This window comes from Cariama cristata, unplaced genomic scaffold (genome assembly GCF_000690535.1).
Source record: "Cariama cristata isolate BGI_N322 unplaced genomic scaffold, ASM69053v1 scaffold23065, whole genome shotgun sequence".
NCBI classification, from domain to species: domain Eukaryota; kingdom Metazoa; phylum Chordata; class Aves; order Cariamiformes; family Cariamidae; genus Cariama; species Cariama cristata.
In genome coordinates, this window is record NW_009617261.1 from 1 (window position 1) to 15,647 (window position 15,647).

The 15,647-nt window shown below is 36.3% G+C and overlaps 1 protein-coding gene across 1 annotated transcript in view; it reads right to left on the reverse strand.

Moving 5' to 3' along the window:
• Positions 1-7,174: 7,174 nt before the first annotated feature.
• CAMSAP2 (calmodulin regulated spectrin-associated protein family, member 2) overlaps positions 7,175-15,647 on the reverse strand; it is a gene marked incomplete at its 5' end in the record, with an annotated part of 13,310 nt that continues 4,837 nt past the window's right edge. Inside the window, 6 exons of the mRNA XM_009700475.1 lie at positions 7,175-8,090; positions 9,621-9,739; positions 11,518-11,633; positions 13,671-13,743; positions 14,817-15,037; positions 15,580-15,647. Coding sequence (XP_009698777.1) covers positions 7,785-8,090; positions 9,621-9,739; positions 11,518-11,633; positions 13,671-13,743; positions 14,817-15,037; positions 15,580-15,647 — 903 coding nt within the window. The remainder of the gene's footprint in view (positions 8,091-9,620; positions 9,740-11,517; positions 11,634-13,670; positions 13,744-14,816; positions 15,038-15,579) is intronic.

A 15,647-nucleotide genomic window follows, 5' to 3' on the forward strand; every position in this document is an offset into this window, starting at 1 on the left:
CTCGGCTCTTGCGCTGCCTTCCGCGTGCTGGCGTGAAAACTGTCACCGAGCTGTTAGGTACACACGCCCTGTTGTCTTACCGCTCAAACACTTCCCGAGGTACCCTAAAAAAATCACGGAATTAATACAGAGCAGATGCACTTTCTTCCCCTTTTGACTAGGTTTGCCAGCCTGCCATCACACTACCGCCAGCACATTTCCTTCGCTCATGCGGCGGAGGCTTATGGCTTTTTTTTGCAACCCCTCTTCATTACTGCATGAGGTGCTGCCACATTGCAGGCCAGCCTTGAATTTTTTTAGTGTGTTTCTGCTGTTTTCCACTTCTTGAGATTGTTGAAAAAAGAGGGCATCCTTTAAAGAAATCTTAAGTAGTTATATATAATTTGACATTCAGTTACATTTAATGCATTTTTGTAATTGTCAGAAGATTATGGCATCTAAGAGTTATCACGGTAAACAGTTAATAAGCTTCCTCTGTGTTTAAATATAGCTGTGAGATGAGATACAGGAAATCATGTTAAAATGCTAGTATAGCAGTTGGACAAAACCCCCATGTGTATACCGCAGCGCATTGGCAGGCCTTGTCAAAATGGAGCCGGTGATGATTTTCTGACAAAGGACGTAGCAGAGATCTGATTTTTATTTATTTTTTTGTTTTTTTAATTATGCATGTGTGTGTTTGACATGTATCAGAGGTCCAGGGAAGGTTGCCAAGGATTTAACTGAAGCTGAACTGGATTCTGTGTCACACTGATGGTTAAAAGTGTTAACAACCACAGTGAGTCCGACTCTGCTTGCAAACTGTTTTGCTGAGGATCAGCTGAAGGGCAGAGGGGAATTATGATGTTCTCTCTCTCTTCTTTCTGAAAAAGAACACAGAGAATGTCCCGAAGGCCGCCCAGCGAGGAGTGCCACCCGGCTGCACAGCGGTGACTCTGCCACGGACGAGCAAGGAATGTGGAACTTGGTTCCTTCTGCGACACTCAAGTCCCAGTATCGCATCCCAGGCAGCTCAATTCGCTATTAAAACACCGAATCCTTCCACTTACTTATAAAGGTATCACTTGTTGCTTAGTTGCCGTGGGAGGCACTGATTAATAGAAAATGTAACTATAGAAATGAAACTGTTTCCCAATACATATGATAGAATAGAGATGATACATCAGAAGGAGCACAGAAAAACATCACCTTTCATTGCTTAAACAAAGCTGCATGCATAACTTTGCTGAACATACACTTGGATACAAGTCCATTTTAAACTTTGTTTAATCTACAAAACACTAGGTAAACACAGATACACTTTTAAATTTAATCTTGATTTCACAATGGTGTTACTGTGGTTTAGCTATCTTTTGTGCAATAGCTTTGTTTTCAGTGGAGGTCCTAAGATCAAATCTGTGAGACTATTTCTAGAGGCAAGAGTTTCGGGAGGAAAGAGAGGTAAACTTCTCCCCAGTTATAGACCTGAAAAGAAGAGTAAATTCTGAATTTAAAATTATTCCGTTTCCTGCTCAGAATGTCAGGCCTTTCACAAGGAACTAGCAAATTCCTATAGTCTGGAAAGAGATTTCGAGAACCAAGTATCTGTCCTCAGAAAGAGGTATAGAATAGGTAGCATTACTTGATGCACCTGCTTTGGAGGGCAATCATGCTACTCTTAAATATTTGGTGAGGATACCTAGTAGCATCCTATCTGAAAAGGGCAGATGGAAGACCTTGTTCTCTGGTTGTTCATAACTTTTTACTCAGGCATAGAAAGGTGTCTTTGGGATGGTCTTGGCTTGCTTTGAACTCCCTAGTCGTTATTGCAAAGACGGTAACTCCCATGAATAGCAAAGCTGTTGGGTGTGGGTTTTGGAGAGCTTGAAAATCAGGATTAGTAAAGGAGGAGTTCTGCATTGCCTAGTGAGAAGACAGGGCACTGCAGTCTGTTCTTGGAACGCTCTAGAAAAGAAAGTAGTAACTGTGTGAGTATTTTACAGAGGTTGCTGGTGGCTGGAGACAACATCATCAGGGCTGGATACATTCTTAGAATTATTCCCCAGTGCTAACTTTGCACAAGACCTGCCAGTGGAGTCCAGCAGTTCATGCACAGCATCTTCGTGTTGTCATCATAAAAATGGGCCAATCACCTGACTTTTAGTCATTGTAACAGAGCCATTCAACTCTTTACAGCTTATATTACGTTTACATGATCTTGTAAAAAGTTGCAAAAAAAAATTCTGTTTAAAACTTTACTTCTGGAAACAGTTTTCAAGACAGGATTTCCAGCACTTTGGGGTGACAATTCGGCAAGATTCTTGCATAATCTATAGGAGAGTTGTTTATGTCCGCATCATAGCTCCAGTTTCAGGTAGCTTAAACATGAAAAATACTGAGCCAAAGTATAATCTGGCTTCAGGTAATTTAAATAATTGCAGGCTTGTGGGGCCTTGCCAGGTCTTGTAATGCAGACATTTAGATCAGTGATGATGTAGAAAGGGTATGACAGAGCTGCCTTGATGGAAAGCTTCACATTAGCTTTTAGTCTTTCTGCAGAGCTCCATTAACAGATCAACAGTGACATAAAAATGCCTATAGATGTTAGTTCACATACCATTAACTGAAAACTTAAACAAATCTTATGTGAAAAAAATTCTTTCAGTATCTTGCTTAACAAATTTGTCAATGGATAACGAATTGATCCTAAGTATTTTATGCATCCAGTTGCTTGTAACGTTGAACAAGAGTCTGAAGAAAGTTTTAAATAACATTTTTCAGGATGCTTAACTCTTTTCTACTGTTTTCTATCCTTTCTTGGAATCCTAGTTGTTACTAGCTTTTCTTATCAGAGGCAGTTCTGTCTAGTGTGCATCAGTGTTATCCTTGAATTCAGAAATTCGATAAAAAGCTTGGTTTTAAGAACTCCATCTCCCAAAGAGTTTGTACTGAGCTCTTAAATGTATATGTTGTATATTGCTTCCCTGCCTCTTAGGAAGACCAGCAGTTCTGAGCGTAAAACAGACAAGGTAGATGCTTTTCTTTCTTGCTCAAAGGAAATAAGCTAGAGTAAATTCACTACCATATTCAACTCTTTGCTGTGCTTGTCTAAATAAAGTGTGTTTCTTTTTACATCTCTGTGTAAGCAAGTAAGTCTGAAAGTATATGTGCATTTATATGTATGCATACACAAACACACTTCACTTTTTTTTTCCTACATGGAATAGTTTGCTTTTAAAAACAAATTGCTTATAAATGACAAAGATGCTGTGCATGTTAAAAATACTGGTTTTTTTGCCTGCCTTCTAGACCTGGAATAAGACAATTTGTGTGGGTTTTTTGGTTTTGTCAGTTTTAATTTTTTTTGATTAATTAGAAAATATAAAAGCAGATGTAAAGGGCTGTGGCTGTCAAGATAGATCTTTATAGCCAGAATTCTTCAAACTGCTTATTCAGCTCATTAAATTAGTAACAAGACAGCCAAAAAAAAGCTAATTTGCTATTTGAAAAGATATTAGTTAAAGGTTTAGCCCTTACAAAGCTGCGTCTTTATTTAAGTTGATGGAAAAAAAGACATCTGATGTCTACATCTGATCAGTACAGCTGGATTTGAGAAACAAAGCTATTTTTTACACCACCTTTGCGTGGAGATGGATCCAAAAGCTTAGGTTCCAAGCATAACTGAGATGATTATTCTGTAGTTGGTGATACCAGACCTCTGCGCTGGATTCCACAGCAGTACAAATTTTGATTCACAAATTCTGTAAAAATTCAGTCACATTCTGTCAAATTAACCAGGGCGTGATCTGAAGTTTCTCAAGTATGGTGTTATTTGCCAAAGGACAGAGAAAATGAAGTCTGTTCTAAAGCCTGTCTGTAACAAAGGCTGGTTTTAGATGAAATTTTTGAGCTAGGCTCACCGCTGAAAAAATAGCTTTACTGGGTGCAACTGGGTGTTTGTGTTCCAACATAATTCCTGGCTTGTGTCAGCCTGTTTGTGATGCTGTACAGGGAACCGATAGAGCTGGCCGAAAAATAACCAGTTTTAGGGGGAAGAGGGAAGGCTATTCATTTTCAACCACACTAATTTTCAATTCAGTACTAAAAGCCCTACTATCAGATTTCCTGTATTCTTGAAGCTGCCCTTTGAATAGCTCTGAAATTTAGAGATTCTTTACCTGTGTAAATTAGCCGAACAATTCAGTCTGCCTGTTGACAGTGCAAGTGGTATCACATCCCCTTTCAGCAAGTCCTTGCTCTTGCTCTGCAGGACAACACAACCCCCCAAAAAAGGCATGATTTGGACTGGAAAAAACTGCTAATTTACAAATCTGGAAGACAGATCTTATTTTTTTGATACTATTTCTGTTCAAGGTTGCACCACTAACAAGTACAAGTTATTTCACTGAAAGTCATGTTCTTTATTAGCTGCCTGGATGAAGGTAAGACTTCAGTTCATCTTGAAAACCTTCCCATCTGAAGCAATCCTATTACACTGGCCAGTAAGTTTCTGTGGTTTTGGAACAATGGAAGCTAACCAGAGTACAGGAGTTTATCAGTTGACTTGCAATTGTGAGACTCACTTCTGAAGAGAAGAGGGTAACACCATGTTGTCCTCAGAATGGAATGAGAAGCCCAATTCTTCAATAGCCTCCCTCTGATAGATCAGAAAGCTATATTATTCGTGAAAGTAAGACAAACAATGGGGAACAAAAGGAGAAATAAAAATGGTGCATATTTCCTATGTTGCTGAAATACAAGAAGAAACAAGATTTAAACATTAATGTGAACTTTTTTATAGTTTCAGTTTATATTTAGATGTAGGCAAGAAAGCAAAAAATGTACTTTTGGTGCCATGCTTTTATTTGAATGAAAGGAAAAAACTACACTGTACCACGTAAGTAGCAATGACAATATTTTACAGCACAGCATTTGAAAAAATACGGCAGCTATGCTCCAAAGAAGTGGACAAGTAAGCACACAATACACTGTACATTTTTCAACAGTGCCCATTAAATCATAATTAAATAGCTGAATTTGGCTTTAAACAGCCAAACAATAAAAACTAACAGTCATATTAACATTTAAAAAAAAATTTCAGTAGCTATTATGACTGTTAGAATATGAAATTTTGCTCCAAAAACTAAGACGAGAGTTTGGCAATTCAGTTGTAGCAACAATAATAATACCCCTGATGAAAGCACCAGTGTGTTCTGAAAAGGTCAGTGATAAATACTGGCCTTTATGGAAAGCTTTTTTTTTTTTTTTCCTCCTTTTCTTAAACATGATCCCAACCAAATATCCACTGTAATTAGAAAATTTGCAGGCTTAAAAAGGAAAAGCATATGTAGCTTTACTTTTCCTGTATTAAGTACAACTTTATACTGCGAGCAATGAAATTTTCAACTGCATTATTCACATTCTACTTTTAGACATTGCACAAATCTTTAACCTGTTGACAAATGTAAATTTCATAATACATTCAGATATATTTAAAATGACTTAAAGAATTCCTGTCATGTATTTAAGCTCACTTTGATTAGACTGATGTGTGTGTCTTTATGGTGTTGCAAATCTTCCGTTAAATCATAGTACAGATTTTAGAAATAAAAAGCCTCCCATGATAAAACTTCTTTTGAAGTTATTCACCATATGTGTATCAATTAATTCCAACCTCCTGGTTTCTTGAGTCACTGTATATTATACACAGTTTCATATTGTTATTCAAGATGTTCCTACAATGGTATTTATAGGAACTGTCTAACAGGCAGAATGTGCAAACCCTCTTTCCCCTTTTTTAATATTATTTATACCCTATATACACAATATGTATACACTTGAAATACAAGAGTTACATATCCTGGTGAGATACATGCAAACAGTAGGAATCAGCTAACCACAAATAATTTTGAGCCACATACATATTAAACATGTATTTTAAAGTGTTTTTTCTTTTTTTACAGTTTTAACAAATATACATAAATATAAGAACATAAATTACAATAAAACTGACAGCATTTTTGAGAAAATGTTTATCATCCAGATGCATTGATGCCTAAGGCCTTATAATAATTTAAAAAAAGTACTGTTCTAAACTGCTTAATGACATCTCATTCCTGTGCATCTTTTATATACGTAAATGAGTACATCATAGTAGTGAGGCATAGTTTCTCTCAAAGCAGTTTAATGAGAGAAATATGAACATAGTTTTCATCTCGCCCTGAAACAGAGTGGACTACATACTTATAGCACAATACTGTCTTATGTTAATGTAGTTGTCACAACACTGAAACAGAACAGAATCACAAATCATTCAAGTCTTTTCCTGAGAATGAGATTTTTTTTCCCCCAACAAATCCTCTGGTGTACATTATCAAAATAGCCCCAGATTTAGGGGAGGCTTCAAGTTTGTAGTTTCTTTTTTTTTCAGAACAGTGCTATGTTAAAAGAAAATCATAAGAGAAACAAACACTGAAACAGAATAGTGATCTACAAAATAATCAAACACTGTTTTGAAATAAAATGCAGCCCTTTATAAATAATACTGAAATATGCCTAGAGTTTGTTTCTGTAAATGGTCATATTATAAATTTATTGAAATGTCATTTAGGCGTTTTTGCCGTATGTATTTAAAATCGCTAAGTGTCAACAAGATGTCATCTGTTAGATTGTATCAAGAAAACAATTTACTAAGACACACTGAAAATTCTTATCAGATGTCTATTCCCTAGAAAATTGATTTAAGCCTGAGCTGGCAGATCTGAAGGTAGGAAGAACAGACAGTGGCCTGAATCTTAAAATCAATGGGAATTAGATACATGACTTCTGAAAGCTCTACGACTTAGTGAATTCTGTGATTCTTCTGAATATTTTTAGTGTTCTGTCAGGCAAACATCAGGGATCTAGTTCTGAATGTTTCACAAGTTCCTATTCCTTCCTTGGAGAAGCAGTACTTGACCGTGTGCTCGCTCTTAATCTGGAACAATGCAAAATAATTCCTGTTTGCTTAAACTGTTTGAGAGGTCTACCAAATCTCTTCACTTTACACTTTAATGGTATTATGAACATGCACATGGTCAGTCATTACATCTCAGGCGGTAACTTACTGAAATGGGAATAATTGCATCGCCTAACTATACCCTGAGTTGTTAAATAATTCATTTGAAGGAAACTTCAAGCAGTTGAAAGGTTTTTCCTTTACTGTTTAGTCTATAAGCAAATCAGTATTATTGAATTGAAAAAGAATTAGAAATACTCAGGGGAATGAATCTTGATTTTGTTATAGCACACAATAAGGATCTCGCAGAACAGCCCCATTCAGCTGTTCTTCAGTGACATACAACTTATCATTTAGCCTTTACTGTAAGTCAGTATGCAAAGTTCAATGGTATTGAGAACACCAAGAAGTATTTCTCTAGTGAAAGAAAAAATATTTCAAGACAAGCACAAATACAAACATATAAGGCAACAGATGTAAAAAAAATGTAGATTGAGTCACTAAAGAGGAACATTCAGTGCTTCAGTGTATCTAACCAAAATACAGAGCAAATATACTCTATATATTGTATTAGCACATACAAATCTCCACACAAGTCAAACATTTCCGTAATCACTCATAATTATTCACCTAAGCGATAATCTTCTGCACTCCTAAACACTGTGTTTACATTCCAGTTGGACATGAACTTGGTGTCCAGTTTTAAGTTCTAAGAGTCCTGTTGGCAACTAGAAATCTATTTCCTATAGGCAGTAAAGATGAAGTGCAAGTTTATCATAATTGTCTGAAGCAAATTTTTTCCCATCTACTATGCCTTGGTGGGTAAAAGTTTCTTAGGAGTTACTGGTCTCTTGGTTTGCCACAAATGGCTGTGAATGGTAATTGCATCAACACTGGCAGACAAAGTTTTAGCAGGTATGTGGCTAAATTGCTTCCTGTCAGAGTTGTATTTATACAGTCCCTCTATCATTTTCTTTGTGATAGATTTGGGGCCTATTCCCGTTAATTTACTGATTTCTTCAGTATCAGGGCAGTATGTATACAGAGATCTGAACTGGCAGCCTGAATCCCGGAACAAGATTAAGAAATTATTGGCATCGGATTTTTCCATTTCCTTTAAAAGAAAGAAAGAAAAAGATTCAGAATATGAATTTTGCATTGTAGTTAGAAAACATTCAACATCATTGGATTGTCATTTTGAATTTGTCTTCTACCAGAAAACTGGACCTTATGTCTAACTCTGTCTACTAAAAGACCTTATTTTCAATCATTAGAATTTGCTAAGCTTCACCTATCTGAATTTTGATAAGGTAGCTATCTTTCTCAAGCAAAACTTTATTTATTTAGTCAATTTCAGCTGTACTTGTTTAGTTGTACCTCAAGAACAGACATCCTAACAGGTTTTTTGTAGACCAAATAAAAATTCTTTGATTCATTTCATCAAGCAGGTCTAATAGTTGCAAGTTTGGGAACAGGAAATTTAGATATGTCTAGATGTGCCTGAAAGATCCTCCAGTGCTAAAATGGGGTTTCAGTCATCCCTAAATCCATTCAAGTTTGGTCAAACTATAAAGTCAGTTGAAGTGTATTAAGCAAAGGTTCTTTATTAGCTGAAGTCTTCAGATTCCTATTCCACCCAACACAACTTCTATGGGACATGTGCCCTGAACACCCTGAACATGTTCAGCTTCTACCAAGTGACATATGCTGCATGCTAGAGTTAAGCGTGACCTTTTTACAGCTGTTCTTTCCTGGGATTTCTGAGGGTTGTTATGCTCCCAGTTACTTGAACTGAAAGAGGCTGTCTTGATTTCTCACTTGTTATTTCCAAAAAGTAGCTGGAAAGACAGAGAAGGCAGCATCTAGACATGAATGCAGAAGAATTATGAAGAGAAGAAAGGGCAAGAAATACTGTAGTGAAATTTACTCCAGAAAATAAATTACATCCAGATTCCAAATACCTGTGTTCTTTGATCTATTTAATCTATCAAATTTTTCATAGTTGGTAAAAGGAACAGTCCCATTACTCTCAACACTCAGACTCCGTGTTACTCCTTTTGGATGGAAACACACTGATCCCTGAGTTCTCACCCTTAAAATAGCTGGGCATCTTCAGAAAGGTTTATACTAGCCTAAGAGAAAAGGCTGGAAGGCACCTTTCTGTAGTAGAAAGTCCTGAATTTGCCCTACTGCTTGGAAACTGGAGAAGCGCCTAGGAGGGATGTATTTCAGTTCTTTCTGTTCATGACAGTGCTGTGCTTTAGTTCTAAAGGTCCCAATCTGAGGAGTTGTATGTATAAGACGGATATTTTTCATGTTAAGGAAAACAAATCTGTGAGCAAATTATAAAAGTCTGCATATTGAAGTTCCCGCATTAAACAAGCAGTAAGTATTAATTAACATGTCAATTCATTCAGCTTCCTGTGCTGCATGTACAACGCGACAGCTATTGTTTCCACAGTACTAGAGAACCTTTCTGCCTACACAGGAAGCAAGTCACAGAAGTTACTCAAGCCTTTCACTAAGAGCTGGCATAACCTCTTAAGATTCCTTTTGGTATTTGCATTTATACTTGGGTGTCTTCCTAACGCCCGACTGTGGCTCGACTTAGATGTTTATGCTTTTAGGGGAAAAATACCCTTACCTCCAGTATCTTTTTCTTTTGACCTTCATTTACTTTTCCAGCCAAGCAGCAATGTGCCAGCGCATTCTGAATTATATACTTATTGGATTTAGCACTGGGTTCTTTGAAGAGCTTTGGTCCTATGAAGGATGAAGGACAAATCAATTGAGTTAATAAGCCAACAAAGAGTTACTTTAAATGCTGTGAAGCACTTCTGGTATGGGTCTTTCGCATGCACAAAAACACAAATCCAGGAATAAAATAGAAATAGGCTAGAGACCAGAAATTTCACAAACAAGTAAAATGTCATTCTTTCAGCTGTTACTGAATTTGCTTACAAATGTGTCTTTCACTATTAAATCATTATTATTGGTAGTCTTGGCAAATATATTTTCTCTCAGAGGATCTTTTCTATGAACAACAAAACTTTTTGCATTTTCTAACTAAAATGTCAGTTGTCCAGAAGGGAGCAAATTCTTTCTTTTTCTTCATCTACACCTGTGATTTCAGGGGTGAGAGGTATAACAATGAAGCTGATGCAGTGCTTAGAGTAACTGTAGCCTGTCCACCTTGGAATTCAAGAACTGTTTTACCCAAAACCAGGGATAAAAGATCTGGCCTGACACTTGTCAGCTTATTCTGTCCATAAAAAGACTTGATTCATCTGGTTGAAGGAGAAATCTCTGTTTTAATTTCTGAAATATATGCGTACCTGTATCAAGACCATTTGAAAAAAACAACACATAAGTTCCAATTCCAAGTCTTAGAAAGGAACATAATATACAAGCAATTATCAATTAAATTTAAGATTAAATCTCAGTTTGTCTATGCTTTGGGGAAAAAAGCCTAGAATCAAAGCCTAGAAAAAAGCTGTATGAAATCTGACTGATAAAGTGAAGATATTAAAACGTGAAAAAAGCCTTCTGTTCAATTCCTAGAAACTGTATAACCCTTCATTTAAAAATCAGCTCTACATAATAATCATTAAAAGAGGATCTTCAGCACTATGGGTCTTCATGAGAAAACTCAGCAAGACCACCCAGGCAAAGTCTTGCTATCCCTTCTGTAATTTAATTTGACATGCATGTGGCACAAACTGACACAAACTGACTGAAGTTTCATGATTGAAAAACAGGTAAGTAGTTTCTGATTTCCAGAATGAACACTTTGCCTTTCCAGACTGTAGTCATTTCAGTGGAAAGGAGGTAAGATTATTTTCAAAACAAACATCTGCCAGCACAGAGCTATGCAGGCCCATCAATCAAACCCCATCTTCCTGAAAGTTTATTGAAAATACCTCACGTTATTTTACTCTTTACCAAACAAAGTGATATTCGGTGGGCAAAAATGGAGCTTTTATAATCCTGATGATGCAAGGTCTTTGCAATATCACATGCTGTATATTTGGAGAAAAGGGATGAAAATACCATTATTATTTGATTCATAATATAATAAAGAATTAGAAGTCAGTTTGTGAAGTTTTTAATAAACAACAAAGGATCTGTTTGGAAACAAAGGGTGCAGAATATTTAAGTTCACATTACTAAGCAGATTTTTTCCTGTTGCAATTTAGTTTTTGCTTTTTGTAACTCTATTATAAATTGAGCTTAAATTTCCACTCTTCTTGCCTTGCTAGATAGACTACTGAAGTGCACAGTGATCTGTGAACCCATTTGCTGTTCTGAGCCTAACTGCAGTTTATTCTGGTTATCACAAATGCTACCGAGTCAGTACCTTTATTTTGGATTTAAAATTTTAACCTTGTATTATTACCATCTATTTTAAAGGAGGTGAAAGTAACATTTCTATGAAAGCATCCTCAATCAAGTTTTAGGAAACCAAATAAAGATAATTGAAAACTGTTCATGCATAGAACCACAAACAGCCAAGTAATTTTCTAAATATTGTTGTCACTGACCTGTGTATTCTGTAGCAGAGGCAACTGAAGAAGTTGTAGATGCGTTTTCCCAATCTTTTTCTCCATTACGACTACCACAGCGACTTGGAGATAAGAATCCTTCCACAGACTCAGACCTAAACATTAATTTTAAAATCTATTAAAAAAAATTACAATGTTCAGCAGAGAAGCCTTCTAATATGAAAAGAAGGCAAACTGTATTAAGGTAGAACACAATGATTTGAATTGTAGACTATAAACCTAAATGCACTATACTTACAGAAGAAATTAATGGATAACTGAGTTCATGTTCTGTATAAAGTATTTTGAGTGATGCAAGGTGGTGGTATTTAGGTGAGGTGGATGTTAGTAAATTTTTGGGCTACGACTGAGGGACAGAAACCCAACATATTCTAGGCTGTGGCATATTATTGCTAAGTGGGAATTTGGGTTACTTTTACATTATTACTAGCAAAACAATGTTATCTCATGTAGCAAACAAACCAGTTCTTGATAGAATGATGAATATGAAGTAAAAATTTAGTTTGTTTATACTTATCATTACAACTGGCAATGAGAACTGCTGTATTTTAAGATAGCAAACCAATTTCCTTTCTAATTTTTGTTTTCACAAGCAGCAACTTCTGGTGCTCTAATTCCTCAGGCTGTGTCTGCACACAAATGTGAGCAGTTTTGCATTTATAGGTCTAAGCAAGATTGTCATGTTTTCTTAAATTATTACAAGATATTTAAAGGTTTTTTTGATTGGACTACTGCAAAAGCCAGTCAAATTCTCAGCTTAGAATGAAAGCTTTTGCTAAGTGAGAAGACAGGCACTACTAGCACAGTATAAGGAAAAAAGTGGTATTATTGTAACATCTCTGTGCACACTAACTTCCAGTAAAATCAGCAATAGATTAAAATTCAATTTATAATGTATCCTACACCTATTGTGATTAGCACCTGCATGAAGATGACCTCAAAGGTATCACTGAAATTCACTCAGTGTGATCATCAAAAGACAATTCTGATGTGAGGAAAAGGTGACAGTGTAGGTCTGGAAAGATACTGAAAATTCTTTCAACTCTTGTCACTTTCAGCAATTTGTACTGAATTTTATCATATTTTAAGAGTCTCAACCCCCTAAATCAAATCCAAAGCCAGAGGAAGACGTACTGTTCATTATAAGCATTGTACAGCACTGTACAACCATACATAGATAGGGGTCATTCCCTGTAAAATCCGTGTAGATAAGCTACATCAACCCTTTTCTAACAGCTAACATAGCTGGAAGAAATCCTCCTCTCGATTAAAACGGATCATTTTAAAGAGATGACAGGAGATGTTAGGACACTTGGATCATCTTATTACAGTTTCTATGTAATAACCAGAAAGTCAGTTCTAAAGACATCAAGGAGATTGAAAAGTCAACTGAAACCAGCTGCAGGCATGTCAGAGTTTGAGTAACGCATAGTGGCCATGAAAACATGATATATGGTATCATAACATGCAGTACTTGTTATCAAACCCCTTTTCCTAGTTTGCCTTTCTTCTCCATTTCTTTTCTATACAAAACCCCTAGTATTTCTCTGAATATAATTAAGCAGTTACACAGAAATAATAATTTTCCTCTGAACTATAATACAGATTTTATACACAAAATCAAAAATTTTCTGTTATTTTTATCTTTTTTTATTTTATTCTCAGGTGATTTTTAATGCAAAATAAATTCTGATGTTTGGAAAAGACTGAAGTCCTAGTGAACATTTAATACTTCCCTGTACGACTGCTAAGGGGAAAAAAAAAACCAGAAAAGAAGTTTCTATGGTAAAAAAAGAAAAAGCTATGTAGCTGCACATAGCATACAGGTTTAATAAAATATCCACAAGTTGAGACTTAAATATAAGCAGGTGAATTAAAGAGGCTGTGTGAATAGCATTTTGTTTTGACCTCATTTATAGCTGCCCGACTGGTTTACTTGGTAAAATTTGTGAAACAAATGATCATGGCTTGGTACCCTAATGCCTGACAATGGAAACTGTCAATGTCCCAAATCAGGAAAACATACCTGTTCTTGGAGTACACAGTATATTCATGACCTGTTTAAAAATCATACTAGTTTTACATTGCCGATTATAAAATTTTATTAAATGAAACTGTTATTTTAGCTTTACCTTGGTGTTCTCTTGCCTGACTGCACACTCTCATTGTCCCCTGTATTCAGCGATGCCAGTGAAAGACTAGATACTGAAAAAACACGATAAAGCTGTGAACCTGGATAAAAACAAAGGTAAGGCTTATAAACCTATGCAACTAGAAGAGTCTGTTCGTTAGCCCCAACACCAGCATCAGAAAGTCGGTAAGAGCTTTTATATATGATACTCTTACACTCCTACATGATATACCTGCATGCATATGTAGCGCACTTCCTCTAAACGCTTGCTGACACCCAGCCATTTGCAGCCACCTGGGATGGTCTCAGACTAAGCATTAATGGGAAGCATGGACATGGGAATACTGGCACTATGCAAATCAAAGAATGCAATCAAAGTTAGTAAGTCCTCATGAAAGACAGCTTAAGAGACTTAATTTAAAGCTTGGGATGGATTCTTGGAAGGTCTTATGGCAATACTTTAAATTACACTGAAAGATGGAGGGAAGCAGCTAAGGAAAAAAAGCAGCAGCAGAATAACGAGGCTATACAATGCTGTAACAAAAAGGATCACTGAGCAGTCTGGGTTACTTTTTCATCATTGTAAATTGGCAATACTTCTTCCAGTCATTACTGCAGTTATGTGATATCTAAAAGAATGCTAAATTGTTCCACATGATTAGTGTTGCTATGTTCATAACTATACATGCAGTAGGTAAGCGAAATAGAAAAAACCATGAAATATAAAAGTAACTTTTTTATTTTAATTTTGTCTGTATTAAGTGGGAGTTTAAGTACTCTTACCTTATAATCACCATTTTATTTATTGATCTCTTATCTCCCAACTTTTATTCTTTCTTAGCTCTACAGGTGCAAGAAGAATTAGCGAAGAATACATGGGCATGTATGAAACTTGCAACACACGTTAGTGCTTCCACTGGGTTTTCATACAGTTAACCTTTTTGTTTGTTGATATATGCATGCACGCATAGCAGGTAAGTTACATTCATTTTTTCATTTCTATTGCCAAATTTTACTTTCCAGTTTGGTCATGTGCAGCTTCAATTTAGCACAAGACACTAAAATAAATGCACGTGCTTGTTAGTACCAAAAACCAAGCTGGTGTTTTAGCATGAACAGACTCTTTTTCCACATGAATATTTGTTACCTGGTGGACCTTTGATTGGTGTCTTAGGTGACTCAATATGATCTCTATGAATAGATTTTGGACGTGGCTTTTTTTGTTTGATTGAGAGGGAACGTGGCTTTATGACAGTATCCATTTCTTCCATAAGCTTTAACTGTTTCCTTCTCATATATTCCTGTTTAATAAACTCTCGCCGTGCTCGTTCATCCTCCTTCTTCTGACGTTCTTCTTCTGTTTTGCGTCTAAAAAAATTATCAAATACATTTAGCAGTAGAAACTTTCCAAATGAACAGTTTTAGCTAGCACAGTGAGGACAACATGGGCATCAGATTTTTGGAACTTTAGTGTACTCGGACATCAGTAAGAGGAACTTGCTTTTTTTACAATTTTCAGACAGTTTAAACTTTTTGGGGTACTAGTAAAATCAAAACCATGTTTACTTGCTTGACTGCTGTAACTGAGTGAGCATTGTGCATTTGTGCAGAAGGAAGCCCAAAGTGATACACTTTCCCTCAGAATATAAAGTGCAGGGCAGGGTAGTACTCTGAGGAGCTTCACTCAGGCCAGCAGGACTTACATGAGCTACAGACTGATGCCATCTGCTGATTTTACAGGATCAGCTGGCATGTGTCTTCAGATGGGCTCCTCAGCACATCTGGCTCTAGGATTAAATATTTTGGGTATTAAAATGCAATTTTTTGACGTGGAAGTTACACTTTTAACTAAAGCAGACATTTTTTCGTTCACTGTTACTGATCATTTGGATCAGGACCTGTAGTTTTACCTTGTCTCTTCCTTCTTATGTTCTAGTTCTGCTTCCAGCTGCTGCTTTCGAAGCAGAGTCTCTCTTTC